The sequence below is a fragment of the Oncorhynchus mykiss genome, chromosome 23, assembly GCF_057628025.1.
Source record: "Oncorhynchus mykiss isolate SJ-2025 chromosome 23, ASM5762802v1, whole genome shotgun sequence".
Lineage (NCBI taxonomy): Eukaryota > Metazoa > Chordata > Actinopteri > Salmoniformes > Salmonidae > Oncorhynchus > Oncorhynchus mykiss.
In genome coordinates, this window is record NC_143044.1 from 7,283,984 (window position 1) to 7,305,617 (window position 21,634).

The window sequence follows — 21,634 nt, forward strand, 5'->3', positions numbered from 1 at the left end:
ACAGCCTGAGCCATTACATTTTTTTTTTCTCTCTTCTGTGTCTCTCTCCACCTCATGCCATGCCCAGTGCCACGCCCAGTTCGCCACGGAGTGTGTTGTTGACGAAATGCGTTTTACTAGCCTGAGTTATACTCTACACCGCCATTAATTTTTTGCATTGTGAATATTGCAAAAACCCAAATGAAAAAAAATCAAATGAATTGTGTAGGCTTACCTTGGCCTGACGTTTTTAATAGCCGTGACCAAATTATTTTTTTCCACCATAATTTGCAAATAAATTCATAAAAAATCCTACAATGTGATTTTATGGATTTTTTTTCTCTCATAGTTGAAGTGTACGTACCTATGATGAAAATTACAGGCCTCTCTCACCTTTTTAAGTGGGAGAACTTGCACAATTGGTGGCTGACAAAATATATTTTGGCCCCACTGTAGGTCCTGGATGGCAGGAAGCTTGGCCCCAGTGATGAACAGGGCCGTTCTCACAACCCTCTGTAGCGCCTTACGGTCAGATGCCGAGCAGTTGCCATACCAGGCGGGGATGCAACCATTCAGGATGCTCTCAATGGTGCAGCTGTAGAACCTTTTGAGGATCTGGGGGCCCATGCCAAATCTTTCCAGTCTCCTGAGGAGGAAAAGGTTTTGTTGTGCCCTCTTCATGACTGTCTTGGTGTGTTTGGACCATGATAGTTCGTTGGTGATGTGGACACCAAGGAACTTGAAACTCTCGACCCGTTCCACTACAGCCCCGTCTATGTTAATTGGGGCCTGTTCAGCCTGCCTTTTCCTGTAGTCCACGATCATCTCCTTTGTCTTGCTCACATTGAAGAGGTTGTTGTCCTGGCACCACACTGCCAGGTCTCTGACCTCCTCCATATAGGCCGTCTCATCATTGTCGGTGATCAGGCCTACCACTGTTGCGTCATCAGCAAACTTAATGGTGTTGGAGTCGTGTTTGGCCACACAGTCGTGGGTGAACAGGGAATACAGGAGGAGACTAAGTACACACCCCTGAGGGGCCCCCGTGTTAAGGATCAGCGTGGCAGACGTATTGTTGGCTACTCTTACCACCTGGGGGCAGCCCGTCAGGAACTCCAGGATCCAGTTGCAGAGGGAGGTGTTTAGTCCCAGAGTCCTTAGCTTAGTGATGAGCTACATGGGCACTATAGTGTTGAACGCTGAACTGTAGTCGATGAACAGCATTCTCACATAGGTGTTCCCTTTGTCCAACAAAGAGCTGCAGTTAGTTTCAGAAAGGGTGGCAAGGAATAAGTTAGTCCTAAATATAAAAAACTAAAAGCACTCTATTTGGAACAATTCATTCACTAAACCCTGAACTTAATAATAATATGGAAATTGAGCAAGTTTAGGTGACTAAACTGCTTGGAATAATCCTGGATTGTAAATTGTCATGGTCAAAACATGTTGATACAACAGCAGCTAAGATGGGGAGAAGTCTGTCCACAATAAAGACCTGCTCTGCTCTCCTACAGGCCCTAGTTTTGCTGCACCTGGACTACCGTTCAGTCGTGTGGTCAGGTGCCACAAAGAGTGATTTAGGAAAATGACAATTGGCTGAGAACAGGGCAGCACGGCTGGCCCTTAAATGTACACTGAGAGCTAACATTAACAATATGCACGTCAATCTCTCATAGCTCAAAGTGGAGGAGGGATTGACTTCATCACTACTTGTAAGAAGTGGTGACAAGCTGAATGCACCGAACGGTAGGGCTGGGCAATATGGCAGATAAATTATCACGATATCTATATATTTTTTTCATTCAATAACGATAATTACCACGATATTAATCAAATAATGTTTAAAAAGGTGCATATCTGCTTCAAACTCAAGAATGCCTGAACAAACCGTGGTTAGAGAGTTGGGCCAGTAAATGAAAGGTTGCTAGATTGAATCCCCGAGCTGACAAGGTAAAAATCTGTCGTTCTGCCCCTGAACAAGGCAGTTAACCCACTGTTCCCCGATAGACTGTCATTGTAAATAAGTTGTTCTTAACGGACTTGCCTAGTTAAATAAAGGTTACTTTTTTTATTATGTGAACTACACATAAAATTATACTTGAAGGAAAATTGTTTCATGTTTGCAGCCAGGGAGCACTTACAATTAAAATCGATTAGCCTCTTGAAACCTTCCTTTTCGACTGTGCTATTTGGTAGCATGTCCTTACCAATGCAATGCATAATAGAATTTGTGATGTCTTTGTCTTCTCGATGTTTGCTTGTAGGACATAAACGCTGTCAGTGTTGACTGCTTCGGGCAAACATCCCTAGATTGGCTGGTGCTTGAGGGGCGTTTATCAATACTGTGGCGCAAACTCAAAACTTCCTGCATGTTCCAAACAGTGACTTTGCTTCAGATGTTGAATAAGGTTTGTCGTATTACCAGACTTTGTAGCCACCTGTCTACGGCACAATTTACACCGAACGTTGCTCTGCTCTTTGTCGGACTTCAAAAAGCCAAACCACTTCCAAATTACTGAAACAGTTGAACCCTTTTTATCAATCATTTATTTGGAAGCTGCTCCTTCTCCATGGCTATCACTACCACTGTTTTCTTCTACATCACTCATTTTTTTTGTGGTTAATAGTGGCTACTCCATCACTCGGGGTGCTAAGTGGTTTTTAGTGGGCGTATACCTCTCCACGTGCATATTGTCACTTCTCCTCACGTTCCTGCTGTCGTCACAGAGGTGAAATGGACTGCTGTACCTAATTATTCTATATCGACATTATCAAAAATGAATCTAAACGTTTTGATATCCTTATTGAGGGAAGTAATTACCTCGATAATTATTGATATTGATTTATCGACCAGCCCTATCGAACGGTCCGCTTAAACTACTGGCACACAGCTCGGACACCCAAGCATACCCCACAAGACATGTCACCAGGTCTTTTCACAATCCCCAAGTCCAGTACAGACTATGGGAGGCGCACAGTTCTACATAGAGCCATGACTACATGGAACTCTATTCCACATCAGGTAATTGATGCAAGCAGTAGATTCAGATTATTATTTTTTTTACATAAAAATACACCTTTTGGAACAACGGGTACTGTGAAGAGAGACACGGGTACAGACACACGCACATTGTAATATCGTTGTTTTACATTTTGTATTGTAGATATGTAGTGGTGTAATAATGTTATATGATGTACTGTTTATCTTTTGTTTTGTGTGTGATATAAGTGCCTTAATGTGTTTGGACCACAGGAAGTGTAGCTGCTGCCTTGGTAGCTGCTAATGGGGATCCTTAATAAATACAAATACACTCAATCCATCCGCCTCTCTCACTCTTCTCGCTGATACAAATCCTCCCTGCTATAAAAAGACGGACATCTAGACAGCTTTACTGTCTCAGTCCTCTCCTCAGACCAATCAGCAGCAGTCTCAATGGGGTGAGCTCTCTGAAGGAACAGTGAATGGCTTGGAGAAAAAGGTCATAACGACCCACACACAGACATTAAAAAGAGTGCAGGGGTAATTGTGTGGGCCCGAGTCTATGGATAAAAAAGTAAATGAGCGGCCACACACAGACACACAACACACACATTTTCCTACTTCTATAGTTTGACTACAGACCCACCACAGGATATGACCAAAGCACGCTTAGAAAGTATTCTACGTTAGAACCACATGCATGCCATTTCTGGTAAACCACACAGACACTATTGTATTGCAGAAGACAGATTCTGGAGCTAACGCCACCTCAAGTGCGTAGCTGGGGGGGAAACCCCATAGAGCACACACACGCGTCAATGAGCCTCCACATGGAGCTCGCGCTCCACTAACCTCAGAGCTTTGATTATTTTACTCTGTCTGGGAACAGTAACAAAAGCAATACTACAGCAAAGCAGGGCAATGAAGGCTATTGTAGTACGGTTACAGAACAGTAGATTACCGGCGCAGTGGTTGTTCAGCACCGCGTTGGTGGTCGTAGAGTTGCATGCTGGGGCCACAGACACCGAGCCCTCCTCCATTCTCCTCTCGCTGCACACACACACACACACCTCTTTGGCAAGATCCAGGCAGCTTCCTCCCTTTTTTACTGTCTGAGAGTGTGAGTGAGTTTGCTGGCTTCACCGATAAAAGTCTGCTGTGTGTGTGACTGTATATATATATACACACACACACACACACACGTGAGTGATAGAATATTCCTCGTCTTAGGCAGTCCAGTTCTTCCTCGCTCTCGCTTTCTTGAGTCTAGTTCCTTTGTTACTTTTTTTTATATCCGGTACTAGTCTTCCTTGACAGCAGGCAGAATGATTCTTGGTTGTCTGTGTGCAGAGAGAATGCTTTTGGTCTCCCCCTCGTTCTCTCTCGTCTGGGTCTGCTCTCTCCCCGACATGCGCTAACACACAGTGCCACCGATGCACGCTCACACAAAGCCCAGAGTGAATGAGCAAGAGAGTGAGGCAGGAGGAGGAGGAGATAAAGACTTTAAAAAGAAAACCTTGGCTGGCTCAGGGAGTGGCTAAAGCCGAGCTCCTGCTGTTGGCTCACAGATTTTTAACCTCTGGAGTGCTGACAGCAAAACAGCTCCTGAAAATCGAGAAAGCAAGGAGAGAGAGAACAAGGGAGAAATACAGGGAGGAGGGTAGACCACGTAGTGGTGTCAAATTCCCCCTCCCCCAGGAGCCTTGCAGGAGTCCCTATACCCCCTACTCCCTTCCCCCTCTCATCCTCTCCCTGCTTACCTATCCTCTCACAGACTACTTTCACACACCACTCACCATCACAGCAGTCACCTTACAGGACTGACAGTCTTATACCGACATCATACCCACTTAACCTACCTACCGTCTGACAAGAACCGTACCACCCTAATCACTATGCCACCTTTAGATCTGGGCAATTCAATAAATTCATTATTATTCACGTAAAAGGATATGACATCACCCTAGAATTACAATGATATGATGTGAATGTTCCTTGAGATGATGTAAAATAACATTTCAAAACCTGGTCTGGTCGAAATGAAACCCACTGTTCCTCACATGAATGCAGGAGCACAGCCAGGCTACGGGGTCTGAGTGGGAAGCAGAGAGCACTATGATTGAAACCCATTCAGTGCGTTCCTGCCTATGTTTCACTAAGAATGTATCAAAGTTTGGGTGGAACAGAGTGCATCATGTGTGTGTGTGTGTGTGTGTGTGTGTGTGTGTGTGTGGATATATATATATATAGGCATTCTGAAGAACCTTCTTTACCATGTTCACGTGTATGTGGGTCTTTAAGACCGCACATGTGTGCATAGCCTAACTCCTGCTAGCTACATAGAACACAGTTGAAACTGAACCTCAGCCCTGTGCCTTAGTGGGCCAGCATTCAAAAACAACACAGGCAGGGTTTTGTAAATTTGAGGCTCGGAGGGAGAGCGGATCCCAGCCGATGGCGGCTTTCAAACCAGAGTGAACCACTTAACTCTCCACTGTTTGTGAATGGGGCACTGTCGCAGGGCACAGCCAGAAAGGGAGAGTGAGGAGAGAGAGAACAGAAAGAGGGAGATAAGAGAAAAAGGGAGTGAGCGAGAAAGAAAGAGAAACATGTAAGAGAGAATTCTTTCAAGATAGCACTCTGACAAGTTGGAAGGAGAAAAAAAAAACTGGAAAGGGGACTGGTGACTAGCCTGGAGGAAAAGGAGAAACAGAAAAGGGAAGCCATTCCCACAATATATTTCTATAATGGGCTCTGCAATGACTCATGGTATGGACAAGGATGGGGTTCTCTCACAAGATGGATGAATAGAACAGGTGAAAGGAGGAGGGGCCAGTGTCAGCGGTGTGAAAGGTGAGATAGCCAACTGTGACACTGCAGTTGTCCTCTTAGAGAAGTAATGAGCTTTTAACACTTGACAGTAGGGTTGGGCAGTATCCAGATGTTCATAACCATCATAACCTCCTCTCACCCTTGACTTTACGTTATTGCCGGTTTAGTACACAAATGGGCGCAACAGAAAATGTTTTTTTAAACCCATTGGGCATCTATTACCAGAATGCTAACAAAATTAGCACAAGTAATAGCACATGTGCATGGAGGCTGAAGGCTAAATACGCTAACAAGTGCAAATGAAAATAAAATAAATTGCAAACACGGGCAATCCAGCTCATAAAGTTATATAGGTAGGAGCTACAGAATGTCATTTTTTGGTGAGTTTATACTTACAAGTGAATGTGAACAAGAGGCACTTAGCAAATTAGCAATGTTTTGACGCATGCAGTACTGGCTCTCCAGCACCTGTCTCTATGTGGAGTCTGGAGTTGCTAGGGCAACGAGCCTGCCTGCTCTAAGGAGGGAGGAGCAGAGAACGGAGTGGAGAAAAACGCAAGGAAATGAAGATAGCACTGGCAGCTGTGCAAATAACTCTTACAAAGAGCTTTGCCTACTCAAACGCAGAAGTAATGTAACAATATGATGCCCCATCACCTTATTAATTCAGCAACTTAGATATAAAGTTAAACTAGGGGTCGTGTTAACGCATCATTTTCAGACAGGAAGAAAATATAAAAACAAATATCTTGCTGCGTTTCGTAAAAACAGATCTAAAATGATTCTTATTGTAATTCCTGCTCAGCGTCAGACTCATTTTGTGCTTCAGTTGCACTTCTAAACTCGGATGAGAATTCAGGATTGGGCATTCTATCAGCAGAGTGCTGCAACTGATTTTTAGTTTTTTTCCCACGGAAAAGCCATTTTTCTCCAATAAAATGCAAAACCAACTTTAAGCAAGACATTAGGAACTGTAGCTGGCTACATTCTTTCTTTGATAGGCCTAAACATTAGAAATGTGCCATGAAATGTGTTTCATTTCATTGTTTTTTTTAAATTCCTTTACTAGCCAAATGTGTTGCACTAATCTATTTTCTGTGATGGAAACCTATGGTTGCACATCCCTGATCACTATTGAAGCAACAAAAAAAAACACTTGACTTACAATATAAAAAGCACCCCTTGTTATTACACAGCTATACTCAACTGCTCCCACTTTCTCTTGTTGTGCTATTTAGAAACGGGACTGGCTCAACTGTGCTGGGGAAGTAAGGTTAATAATGTAAAATAATGTGACAGTTGAAATAAGAACTGGATCTGATAAAAAAAAAAAACAATAGCAACACATATTAAAATGTATTTGAAAAACTTGAAAATAAATCGTTTGAACAGTATTGATGCTATTGAAAAACCATCCTGTGGCCATTTCTAAATACCCCAGTATAAACAGTATACCGCCCAAGCCTAACATGCTGACCAGACCGGACAGGTCGCGTGCGCGAGTGTCGCAAAATAAATGTAGAAATCCATGTTATTCAATTATTTCACCCACACTGTTCGAGCTTGCCAATGAGCGTCTGTGACGCCAAGGGCTAAAATATAACTCCTTTCTATTTCTGATGCAGAAAGCATTGAAAGTCCTGCCTCTCCCATCTCCTCATTGGTTATACCCACGTGGGTGATTGAAAGACAAAATGTTTTGCCGGTTGTTGTGGTAAAAGTGTAGATGTCAATCACCATATAAGTTCAAAGATGAAAAAGCCTGGAAGGAGGAGAGATGACTAGAAATGATTCGGTTGGCCGTTTTATGTGTGGATTAATTGTCGGAGTAGAAGACCTTGTGTATTCAGGTAAAATAACAACTCAATGTTTATATTTCAGGACAAATTAGCTTGTAACAGCAATCTAGCTAAATAGGACAAATTAGCTAGTAAGTGCAAGCTAACGAGCTAAATTACCATACATGTTTAATGCTTTTCAACCTGTCCCCAAATTAATGTCATTGGTTCAGAGTTTGTTTTGATATTTTAACCTGCGTGTCGTGATTGCGTTTGGTGTAGGGGGACAAAATACATTTATGCACGATTGCGCACGATGGTGCACGTGTGCAGCCGGTTTGGGTTCCGTGTAAGTGACAGACAGGTCAACTGTTGTGAGGTCAAAAGCCAGCACACAGAGTTCTCGGGAAGGGACGGTTTATCTCATACCTAAGCACAGTCAAGTCAGGTCATGGCCCCTCAGACATGTGACACAACAACTCCCAGCATGCTTTGGTAGCTAGACGAGAAGTTGTGACCATGTTTGCAATCATTCCCAAAATACTTTTCCAAAACAATTTGCTGAAAATGTGCTGTATATCATTGCTCCTGCTCTCTACTTAAAACGTCTGGCGTTAACTCAAGCTTTTACTGCCATCTGAAGGAAGATCAAACCTAAATGTGGAGAGGAACTGCAGTAAAGTCACCAAAATAGAGCTGACAGGAAAGTGTAAAGGTGGCAGGATAGCAGAGCACACTTGAATAATGCTACGCGGCCTGTAGAAATGTTGAAAATGTACTGTTCACAAAACAAAACAATATCTATTACAGGTTAGAACACAAGAAGTTACCGGTAACTTCCAGCTTTATAGGTCAACTTTCCTCGCTAGCTTACAGCTGAAGCAAACATAAATTCACTACCTTAGTACCTCGTTTATGATAATACGCAAACCATAACACAAAACTGGCTGATTTCAAAGCGGATTGTCACCGAAAACCTTATTCATTCACTTAGTCTCCCCCTGCGTCACATCTCTCCCAGTCAAGACCAACTTTGCATGAGACTGGAACTGACTGTGTGTGAATGACATCCTGGGTCTTAAAGAGACAGCACACACTTTTTTATAAAAGAAGATATTGCTTCTTCTTTGCAAAATGTTGATCAGTACCATAAAATAATTTCCAAAACAGATGGAAGGGCAACAGAAATCCCCATGAAATCAGCCAAAACAAGCGCACACTCAATAACTCCTGAGGATTGCGTTCAACTGTATTGTAAATAGGCCTACGCTACATCTTAATTTACCCAGTTTATCAAGACTACAGATTAACCATTCAAATAAATTATTACCATTATGCAGTTATTTTTTTTAATCATAGTTTGTCTTCACTATTATTCTACAATGTAGAAAATAGTAAAAAAAAATAAAGAAAAATCCTTGAATAAGTAGGTGTCCAAACGTTTGACTGTTAGACATGGAAAAGTGTACAGAATTGCAAGTCAATTATCTTTAAAAAAAATATTTAAAAAAAGCTAAATTATCTCTGAAACCCATGAAAAATTGCAGGAAATAATCTGCACAATTTTCTTTCCACCAACAAGAGGGGTGTGTTCACAATGCTGGAAAAAGGGCCTGAATGAAAAAGTTTGGGAACCCCTGAACTAGATGATCATTTCAGCACCGTTTTGATTAGGGACAGTGTCATCACACTGCTTTCAGTCTTGATAAATCAATCAATGTCAGAATTTTTTTTCTTCCAATGAATCTTCAATTGGATATAGGCTACAATTAGACCGGGGGGAAAGGTCAGCTTAGTTGAGGTGAGTGCTGCTCATGATCATCTTGTCTAGTTGGCTCATTTATTAGTACTGATCAAAACATTTTGACAGCGTGTTATGTAGCGTAGCCCTTTACTACACTCGTACCCGTATATGGGTTGAAAATGGCAGATTTGGACATTGAAACGTACCTAAATTGGAACGCAAGTGGCTTTACAGCAAGATTCTATACATGACGTCAGAGCTCAGTGGTCCGAATCAAACAACTACAAGTGTACTTTCTCTAGTTCCTCAACAGCACAGCTAGGAGAGCTCAAAAATATTCTTATCATATTACGGAACGTATCCAGAGTATTTTCAGATTTCATTATCAACAAATGTGGGCGATAAGTACAGTAAACGTCAAATACACATAAAATCAACAGTACAATGGTTGGATTCAGTCTCGTGAACTGCTGTGTCCTCACCATTGGTCTAATCATTTTCTCATAATCCCCAAACTTAACTGCTACCATGGTTATACATTCCATATTTCTTCTGTAAGCATCATTTCAATGTAGTCCCATCCATAGGCCAATTCCCATGAGTGTAAGGGGTTAGCAAGTGGATTACTTTGCTCTTTACTCAGTCGGATAGGTCTCCTCTTGATCAAAAGCCTGTGACTTACTTGTCTGATCAACGTGCTTCAACACCTGCATTGCTTGCTGTTTGGGGTTTTAGGCTGGGTTTCTGTACAGCACTTTGAGATATCAGCTGATGTACGAAGGGCAATATCCTCCGATTGAACAACAACATTATGAAATATAGATATGCACCGAGTGTACAAAACATTAAGAACTCTTATAAATACATTTGATTTGATCAACCAATGTGATTTTGTTTCACGGAATCTACGTATATTTGGTTAATTGGTCTCTCGCTGGGAACATAAGTGGGTGTTAGGCCTATAGCTCATCTATTTGTTCGCGCATCTACCACTGATAAGAAACATTTAGCATGCAATAATGTAGCCTTAATCAAGTGTAGGGCTACTATTTTGCTCGATCGCGTATAGGCAACCCTAAAAGCCTGCAGAGGTTATGAAATATAAACACGAGCGAGACTCGCATGCTTTTGAAAATATAAACTCAGCAAAAAAAGAAACGTCCCTTTTCAGGACCCTGTCTTTCAAAGATAATTCATCAAAATCCAAATAACTTCACAGATCTTCATTGTAAAGGATTTAAACACCATTTCCCATGCTTGTTCAATGAACCATAAACAATTAATGAACATGCACATGTGGAACGGTAGTTAAGCAATTAAGGTTACAGTTCTAAAAACTTAGGACACTAAAGAGGCCTTTCTACAGACTCTGAAAAACACCAAAGGAAAGTTGCCCAGAGTCCCTGCTCATCTGCATGAACGTGCCTTAGGCATGCTGCAAGGAAGCACAAGGACTGCAGATGTGGCCAGGGCAATAAATTGCAATGTCTGTGTACTGTGAGACACCTAAGTCAGCGCTACAGGGAGACAGGACGGACAGCTGATCGTCCTCGCAGTGGCAGACCATATGTAACAAGACCTGCACAGGATCGGTACATCCGAACATCGCACATGCTGGACAGGTACAGGATGGAATCAACAACTGCCCGAGTTACACCAGGAACGCACAATCCCTTCATCAGTGGTCAGACTGTCTGCAATAGGCAGAGAGGCTAGACTGAGGGCTTGTAGGCCTGTTGTAAGGCAGGTCCTCACCAGACATCACCGGCAACAACAGGCACAAAAACACCGTCGCTGGACCAGTGCATGATTTCCTGCAAGACAGGAATGTCATTGTTCTGCCATGGCCAGTAAAGATCCCGGATCTGAATCCCATTGAGCACGTCTGGGACCTGTTGGATCGGAGGGTGAGGGCTAGGGCCATTCCCCCCAGAAATGTCCGGAAACTTGCAGGTGCCTTGGTGGAAGAGTGGGATAACATCTCACAGCAAGAACTGGCAAATCTGGTGCAGTCCATGAGGAGATGCACTGCAGTACTTAAATGCAGCTGGTGGCCACAGATACTGACTGTTCCTTTTGAACTTATTCAGTTTATGTCTCAATTGTTGAATCTTATGTAAATACAAATGTTTGCTGAAAATATACACAGATGACAGTGTAGATCAATGTAGATACATTGAGAGTAAGACCCTACGCCTGCTCCCTAACAAAGCGGAGTGAGGGTAGGAAAGAGATTAAATGTGGATTTAAAAAAAACATGGGCTTGTGCTGTTTCAAAAGATGTTGGGGGGTTTCATGGAGACATATTGATAGAATGTATTATATATTCAACTATGTACTTCTTGCAGGTTTTTTCTTATTTTGATTGGCAATCTACGGGTAGGTTTTATAATCGTATAATATGAAATAGATTATGTACATGTAAACCCCTCCAAAAAAAAAAAATCTAAATTGGCTACAAAAAAAGTATGGGCTTGGGCTTTCAAAATATCACTTTTTTAAATATTATGACAGCCATTCCACACGTTGCGTGGGATAAACATAGGCTAATGCTTTTGCTGTTCATTAGGCCTACTCATCTTGTTGGCTGACGAAAAATAAATGTGGACAGTTCTTCCAGTATCTTCAATATGCACCTCGGAATTGGGAAAGGACATGCACAGTTACGTCCCCAATGTGTCTGTCTTCACTTGTAGCCTGTGAGAAAGACCTGATCACATGACAGAGCCATGTGAGAGGCGCTTCGGATTGTGCAGCACATTCAGGGAGAAGGGCACAACACAGCACTCCGGGCCACAAAAAGGTATGGATTTTTTTTAGGGTGCATGACAACCACAAAGGGGATGCCGCCTTAAAATGGAGGCATTATCAAGTGCTTGTCAAATTGGGAATGAGAGACTATTGGAGTGCGTACAGCCTGAGCAAAAAAAAACAAAGCAGAGCTCATGCCTTTCAAGCAACCTTTTTCAAATCATCATTAGTCTCATCATTCAGCCTTACAATGTATTAAAAATCAAAACATATAGCCCAACTTTTGTAGAACAACTAAAGTTACATTAATAACTAAATTAAGCACATAGGAGTACCTATTTCTTTGTTAACCCCTAAACACTGAATAGCAGCATGTGCGCACTCCCTCACATCGTTTGGAGAAAATATTTATAGTTTATTCAATTGTATTCTTCATACTATAAAATAATGCCAAGGAATTGTAAGCAAATATTGTCTGCTAAATGAACTAGTGTAGCCCACAGGACAACTCAGTATGCTATTCTGGTCTTCTGACAGAATACATTTTCTTCATATCATGCTTCTTAAGACTCGTCTATATTCAATAATGGATTTATTGTGAAGGTGTTGGCTAAATTACATGGATTTCTTACTTTTTAAAATGGCTTGTAGGCTGTGTGTGGAAGCCAGGAGACCCGAAATGTGTTTACGTTATTTAAACTTCAAATACCGTGAGACCGACAGTTATTTGCTTGACAATAACCAGCTGACGGAATTGTGTGACCACCACAGCCCTAGTGGTGCCAGTTTCACCATCTCACACCCACACTGCATTATAAGCTACGAGGCCAGAGCACAGGGCCTTGGTTCAATGAAGTGTCATGGCGCCCTTTCCAGTAAAACACTCTAGCCCAAAGAAGGAAGGCCCTGGCCTGGAGTCACGACACTAACGTTTTCTCCACTACCCCATGGATAAGGACCTGTATACTACCATGTGTGTGTGAGAGTGAACCCGTTTCTATTTGTCAGCAGCACATTTGCATACACACGTGCATGTTTCAGAGACAGTAACTATACAGCACTGAAATGAAGTGGAAATTGCATACTAGACAGTGAGGGAGAACAAAAGAGAGAGTGATATGAAGGGCTTATGAGACAGACCGGGGGAGTCTGGGGGCGGATACATGACGGTTCCCTAGGGAAAGTAACGTGTCAGAGGTTAGAGGTGGCACCCTTCGATTGGGGAATGCCTGCATGAGGATCTGGAAGGAAGGTTGAAGGGAAGAGGAGGAGTGGGAAGAGAGGGGGAATGGGTTTCGGTAACCATAGAGGGATGTGTTGGACAAACTGAGACATGTTCTTAGGAGGCCCGTTACACGTGTCTGTCGGTCTCCCAGAGCGCCTCACAATGACAGACAACTAAAGCAAGCATAGCATTGTAAATTACACACACAGTCGAAGTGCTCTGCTCGGAGAAGACGGGCCGGGAACAGAGAAGGAAAAAAAAATAACCGCAAGGATATCAGGATAGTGGCAGCTGTATAAATAACTCACGCAACGGTCTTTGACTTCTCAAACACGGCAGAAAGCTGACACAATATGATGCCCCGGCACTTGATTAATTCAGCCACTTACTTTGATTAACTAGCAAGCTAAACTTTGGGGTAAGGTTAACTCAGAATTCTGAAAGCAAGCAAATAACTTGCTGTGTTTTGTAAATGCAGACGGAAAATACTTCTTACTGAAATATCTGCTTGGCATCAGACTCATTTTGTGCTTCAGTTGCATTTGTCCACGAGAATTCACGAACAGGCATTCTATCGGCAGACAGGTGTAGCTACTTTTCCTCGGTGTAGCCAGCCAACTTTGCTGCGATAAAATGCAAGATTAACTTTAAGAAAAACATGACGAAATGTAGCGGTCTACATTCTTTCTATGATAAACAGTATAAATACGATGCCACCAGTTGACTGCAGGTATTTATTTTAAAAAGTAGCTACAAATATTAAAATGTACTGAAAAACTTCCAATAAATGTGGCTATTTCCCCCCAAAAACGGTGTACCCTATATACATAAGCCTACTACACAAACACGCATGTGCACACACACACACGCACACACACACACACACGCAACCAGTGCCTGCAATTCATGACATGGCACAATTCCACACACACGATTGGACGCGCACGCGCACACACACACACACACACACTAACAGAGAGAGTATATCAGTAAATCAAAGACACCGCAATGTAATCGTAGTAAGCAGAAATAAAATGTTTAAATGTAAACTGTGTGTAATCCATTCCTATACCGGTTCTGTTCTGAATCGGAGCCTTATTTCAGTCACAGTATAGTTTTAGACCACCCTGCAAATTGCTGACACACACACTCACATGCTCGGTCTGTGCGTCAGTATGCATTAATATATGCACAACCGTACAAGAGCAGGTGTGTGTGAGGAAGTAAGACATTGTGTGTGTGTGTGTGTGTGTGTGTGTGTACAAATTGTTGTGTGTGTGGATGTGCTTGCAGGGGTTTATTTGTGTGTGTTTCTGGAGGGCCCTGTATTACAGCCTTCTTAAAGCAGCAGGAGCCTGGATCCGGGGCTGTGGTACGACCGAAACGTCACTAACTGACACACTGACAAGCCGACACTTGTCAGTCTGACTGACTGCAGCACGCAGACACCAGCCTTTTCACCTAGTTTAACTGACGGTATCTTGGTCCTTTGTGCCTTTCCGACCCAAGTAATACATTTTTTTTTTTTTTTTTAAACCAAAAAGGAGCAAAATAACAATTACCCTCAAAACCTGGGCAGAGAACGGAAGAGAGAAGCAGGAATCTGGAAGCTGTGTGTTCCTGCTTGCCTCCAATTCCAGGAAAAGCAGCATGGACCTTGGGAACTGGGGGAGGGAGGGAAGGAAGGAGGGAGAGGGGTGGTTGAGGTTGCACGGACCACCGTACAGCAGAAAAAAACTGCCGACGACCAGAGAGAAAGAGCTCTCTCCCCCCTAGCCTAAAGAGTTGTTTGTGAGTGCTCAGACCAACCTCCATAACTAAAAAACTTTTTTTTTTTTAAAGAATATCTGCAAAAAGCGTCAAAACATAATTTAAACGTAATGTAAAAAAGCTATTTCACCTTGCCTATGGCCACAACCCCGCTGTGTCACTATATTTTGGTCGAACAGAGACCAGGGCACAGGCGTTGTATTTTTTCAAGATCCAAGCTGTCGTATTTATTTGAAATGTTAAAGCAGACTCACCGCTGCAAGGATTTGATATAATACCAGACTGTACTCTAAAATCTATTTATTCACTTTAGCACTTTAGCATGGGTTATATCAGTTCAAGGTCACTTCAAATCTAAATCAAAGTTTATTGGCCCACTTCATGGGACAATGAGATCAGAATGCTAAGAATGAGGTAGACTGGAGCCCTCAAAATCAGCTCTCTACCATTAACTTTAGTACCTTGTATCTCAACACAATATGTTGAGACAAGCTGTCAGTCAGACAGCACCCCCTCTATCTGCCAACCAAGCAGACACTCCACCATCTGCACTCTGCAGGGCTAGGCCAAAAAAAAACTCCACTGTGATTGGATGGGTGACAAGGACACACACACACACACCTCCCCCTTCCTCCACACTGGTCACCTGGTCATAATGTAAATACCTCTCGTCCGTCTTCCAGTTGCCATGGAAAAGTACAAGAGGAAAGTTGGACTGACTGCAGCACAGGACTCCCCCTCCTCTCTCGGTCTCTGAAATATTCCCCATTCTGATTCAGCATCACTGCACTGAGCAGGAAGACAGAACCGGGTCATCACCGCGGGACAGAATGAGGTCATCACTCGGCACCACTCTACCGCAGGGCACCGCCACATGGGGTTCTAACACAGCACAATCAGTTGTACTAGTGGTGTACTGTGGCCCTGTATCTAGTAGACTGAGACGACTGTATATCCACTTAGTGTTATAGTCACAGACATGGTTGAGGTATCCCCTAAAATTATGGAAACTCAGTGTATTTGGACATAGGCTGTACACAACAAGGGTGGTCAGCTAGGAAGCTCCAGTGTTTGCAGAGCTGTGAGGGGGAGGTGTGGTGGTGAGTAGACAGGAGGCAGGAGGCAGTAACAGTAAAGGTTAGCTGGTCAGGAGCAGAGTGGGGGCTAGGCAGTAGAGGGAAATGCACTACGCAGCACATTCATGATTTGTAGGTGACAAACAGCTAAAAATAAGTGTCTGCAGCACAGAGCAGTCACAGAGACAGGACAGGCAACATAATACTGGGGCACATTGCAACACAGACCTACATACTGAAAATCAAACATATCTAATGAATATACACATGGAGGAATATTTACACACTCATACCAATTCATGCATTATAGCCCTACTAACAAACATGAATTAATGCAGTATATATATATATATATATATATATATATATATATATATATATATATATATATATATATATATATATATATATATATATATATATATATATTTTTCATGGTAATGAACAAACACATCAACACACCCCCCCCCCTCCCCCCTCCCCCTCACACACAAATACAGGCACACAAATACCTTCCCCAAAAACTGTTGCCACAAAGTTGGAAGCACAGAATCCTCTAGAAAGTCTATGTATGCTGTAGCGTTAAGATTTCCCTTCACGGGAAGTAAGGGGCCAAGCCCGAACCATTAAAAAAAAAAAACACCCCCAGACCATTATTCACCCTACACCAAACTTTACAGTTGGCACTATGCATTGGGGCAGGTAGCGTTCTACCGGCATCCGCCAAACCCAGATTCGTCCGTCGGACTGCCAGAAGGTGAAGCGTGATTCGTGGTCCAGAGTCCAATGGCGGCGAACTTTACACCACCCCAGCCAACAATTGGCATTGCGCATGGTGATGTTGAGCTTGTGTGCAGCTGCTCAGGCCATGGAAACCCATTTCGTGAAACTCCCAACTGACAGTTCTTGTGCTGACGTTGCTTCCAGAGGCAGTTTGGAACTGGGTAGTGAGTATTGCAACTGAGAACAGACGATTTTAACACGCTTCAGCACTCAGCAGTCACATTCTGTGAGCTTGTATGGCCTACCATGTTGTGGTTTAGCCGTTGTTGCTCCTAGACAGTTCCACTTCACAATAAAATAACTTACAATAAACCGGGGCAGCTTTAGCAGGGCAGAAATTTGGCGAACTGACTCGTTGGAAAGGTGGCTCTTCAGTACGGGCCAATCTACTGGAGATTGCATGGCTGTGAGCTCGATTTTACACACCTGTCAGCAACGGATATGGCTTAAATATCCGAATCCACTAATTTTGGCCATGTAGTATACCTTACATCACACACTGTTAATCATGCTATAACCATCAGTCACTCACCAGGCCACCGCGTGGTGCCAGAATGCTCTCTGGTCCATAAAGTGTTGTCAAATCCTGGACAAACGGCATTTAGGAGTGCCCTGCTTTGTTTGGTTACACAGTATTACTGACGGGTGGTTCCATGTAATTTCAGCAAGCCATGAAACCCATCATCTCAGACTGTTCTGAAATCATTGATATAGTTAGTAACAGATAAGATTAGCATTCCTGCAACATCATGAGAATTTAAGCAAAAATAATATACAATAAAAATAGTACCAAACATCCAATTTGGACCCAACTTAACACGAGGAATCCAAATAAATGGTTAAAAGCCACACACCTGACCAAACCCACCCAAACAACCAGTATACAGTATCAGTTCTCTATGTCTGACAAGTAGTATGGAGCTGTGATGTATTCTCAGTGGTGGTTTGGTGTTGTATTTTACCCAGTACAGAGAAATGAGCCATTAAAGTTGTTTGGTTTTATGTCCAATTCTACATCCTGATATTACCAAAATCTTACCAGTAGATAGTGCTGTTCCTATTAGTAGGTTATTTGTTTTGCAAGAATCCCTCCCAGTCAATATTAAAGGGATAGTACACACAGATGACAAAAATGGCAATAAAAAAAATGTATTAAAGTTCTGGGGGGTAGATCAGTTTTAAAATTGCATATAGTTTGTGGCTTCTATCAATGTAATTGTCTGCATCATTTCCAATCCACACATACACATACAGTTGAAGTCGGAAATTTACATACACTTTAGACAGAGTTTAAATGTTTCACAATTCCTGACATTTAATCCGAGTAAACATTCCCTGTTTTAGATCAGTTAGGATCATCACTTTATTTTAAGAATGTGAAATGTCAGAAAAATAGTAGAGTGATTTATTTCAGCTTTTATTTCTTTCATCACATTCCCAGTGGGTCAGAAGTTTGCATACACTCAATTAGTATTTGGTAGCATTCCCTTTAAATTGTTTAACATCGGTCAAAATGTTTTTGGTAGACTTCCACAAGCTTCCCACAATACATTGTGATTTGTCTCATTCCAATTGACAAAGCTGGTATAACTGAGTCAGGTTTGTAGGCCTCCTTGCTCGCACATGCCTTTTCAGTTCTGCCCACACATTTTCTATGGGATTGAGGTCAGGGCCTTGTGATGGCCACTCCAATACCTTGACTTTGTTGTCCTTAAGCCATTGTGCCACAACTTTGGAAGTATGCCTGGGGTCATAGTCCATTTGGGAGACCCATTTGCGATCAAGCTCCCTCATGATGCCATCTATTTTGTGAAGTGCACCAGTCCCTCCTGCAGCAAAGCACCCCCACAACATGATGCTGCCACCCCCATGCTTCACAGTTGGGATGGTGTTCTTCGGCTTGCAAGCCTGCCCCTTTTTCCTCCAAACATAACGATGGTCATTATAGCGAAACAGTTCTAATTTTGTTTCATCAGATCAGAGGACATTTCACCAAAAAAGTACGATCTTTGTCCCCATGTGCAGTTGCAAACCATAGTCTGGGTTTTTTTATGCCAGTTTTAGAGCAGTGGCTTCTTCCTTGCGGAGTGGCCTTTCAGATTATGTCAATATAGGACTTGTTTTACTGTGGATATAGATACTTTTGTACCTGTTTTCTCCAGCATCTTCACAAGGTCCTTTGCTGCTGTTCTGGGATTGATTTGCACTTTTCACACCAAAGTACGTTCATCTCTAGGAGACAGAACGCGTCTCCTTCCTGAGCAGTATGACAGCTGCGTGGACCCATGATGTTTATACTTGCGTACTATTGTCTGTACAGATGAACGTGGTACCTTCAGGCATTTGGAAATTGCACCCAAGGATGAACCAGACATGTGGAGGTCTACAATTGTTTTTCTGAGGTCTTGACTGATTTATTTTGATTTTCTCATGATGTCAAGCAAAGAGGCACTGAGTTTGAATGGAGGCCTTGAAATACATCCACAGGTACACCTCCAATTGACTCAAATTATGTAAATTAGCCTATCAGAAGCTTCTAAAGCCATGACATCATTTTCTGGAATTTTCCAAGCTGTTTAAAGGCACAGTCAACTTAGTGTATGTAAACTTCTGACCCACTGGAATTGTGATACAGTGAATTATAAGTGAAATAATCTGTCTGCAAACAATTGTTTGAAACATTACTTGTGTCATGCACAAAGTAGATGCCCTAGCTGACTTGCCAAAACTATAGTTTGTTAACAAGACATTTGTGGAGTGGTTGAAAAACTAGTTTAATGACTCCAACCTAAGTGTATGTAAACTTCTGACTTCAACTGTACATACAGTTGAAGAAGTTGACATACACTTAGGTTGGAGTCATTAAAACTCGTTTTTCAACCACTCCACCAATACCAGGTATATCACACTCATTCATTATACACTTCAACAGTTTTTACCACTCCGGTTTCTGGGACATCAATGATTGAACACTGTAACTATTCAATAGACTAGAAACATGACAGGCTATTTGCTCTGCGATCGGCATAATAATGTAATGAAACAAACAGGGAGCAGGTTTCGAACCCTCAACATTCTAGCCCGAAGTCCAGCACGCTATCGACTGTGCCCAAATGTATTAATTATAGTTGGGGCCGATTGTGGCTAAAAACACTTTATCAATTGGAACCTTTAACTTGGAAAGGGGGAAAAGTATTATTATTTGTTTTTCACAAGCATTGCAGGAAATCATTTTCAGGACTATTTCGAAAAAGCAGCAGAGATGTGCAATACATTTCTAAGAAGAGGCTATTCTCCACAATGTGTGGATGAAGCTCTTAGTTTGGCAGTGGGGAAAACACGAGACGAACTGCTAGAAAAAAGACCCGCTAAAGCTAAAGAACACTCTGGAATGTTCACAAGAACATGTACTTTGAACTCGCAAAAAGTGGGAGCAGCGGTCAAGAAACACTGGCATGTTTTATCATTGGACACAGTGCAACAAGATGATGAAGTGTGAATATTTCTGCCACCCACATACAGTAAAACAGTTCCAAATAAATGACATTATTACGCGCTCCAACACCCATGTCATCTACAATATTAAATGTCCATGTGGGCTGTGCTATGTAGGTAAAACCTCTCGTTCTCTAAAACAGGGAATCAGTGAACATAAAAGTCCACTTAGCAGAAACGACAGGGATAATCCAGTCGCAGTACATTTTAATGACCTAAAAACATGACATTTCTACCTTTAGATTATGTGGCATAGAGAAAGTTAAGATATCAGACAGGGGATGTGATATAAATAATACTCTGAGTAAAAAAGGTAATGTTTTTGGATTTTTACCCTACAGACATTATTATCTGAAGGTCTTAATAATGAAATGCCTATGTATGTTATGTTGTAAATATGAACATGGATTATGCCCCTATTCCAGATTAATCTGACGTTTTTCTTACCCTGTACCCAATGATTTATGAAAACTTGCTTGGTAGGTTGATGTCCTCATTGTGGTTTTACAGACGTATTTAATACGTTAATACGTATTTATGAAATGCATATTATTATATTTGGTAGCTCTTATTTGTTTTTTCTTCGCCTCCAACCCCTTTCGATGCATGGACAGATGTGGGTGTGGCTAGGTCTACATAAGGGTGCTAATTTAAAATACAAAAAACGAACAAAAGCTCTGACGAGCTTGAGATCGACTGATTAACTAGGGCCAATTTCAAGTCTTCATAACAAATTGGTATTTTCGGACGCCGATTACATTTCATTCCACGAGGAAACTGCGTGGCAGGCTGACCACCTGTTATGCGAGTGCAGCAAGGAGCCAAGGTAAGTTTCTAGCTAGCATTAAACTCATCTTATAAAAAACAATCCATATTCACATAGTCACTAGTTAACTACACATGGTTGACGATATTACTAGGTTAACTAGCATGTCCTGCGTTGCATATAATCAATGCGGTGCCTGTTAAATGATCATCGAATCACAGCCTACTTCGCCAAATGGGGGATGGTTTAACAAAATTAATTAATTTAATTAATTTGCCAGACATGTACATAATTATGACATAGTATTGAATGCTGTGCAATGTAACAGCAATATTTAGACTTCGGGTTGCCACCCGGTTCCATATTTCACTGAACGAATAAACGTTTTGTTTTTTAAATGATAGTTTCCAGATTTGACCATATTAATGACCAATTCTGTGTTTATTCTATTATAA

General features: G+C 42.0%; 1 protein-coding gene across 8 annotated transcripts in view; it reads right to left on the reverse strand.

The window, feature by feature from the left end:
• The window catches only part of LOC110502345 (EMAP like 4), an 83,862-nt gene that overhangs the window by 47,798 nt on the left and 14,430 nt on the right, over nt 1-21,634 (reverse strand). For 2 of the 8 annotated variants that reach the window (XM_021580290.3, XM_021580289.3), the window contains exon 1: nt 3,921-4,539. The exons of 4 other annotated variants lie outside the window; for them this stretch is intronic. In XM_021580290.3, coding sequence (XP_021435965.3) covers nt 3,921-3,999 — 79 coding nt within the window. In that variant the 5' untranslated portion in view covers nt 4,000-4,539. Of the gene's footprint in view, nt 1-3,920; nt 4,540-21,634 lie in introns of those variants that run through there. 2 more of the 8 variants (XM_021580294.3, XM_021580293.3) reach the window with 1 other exon arrangement.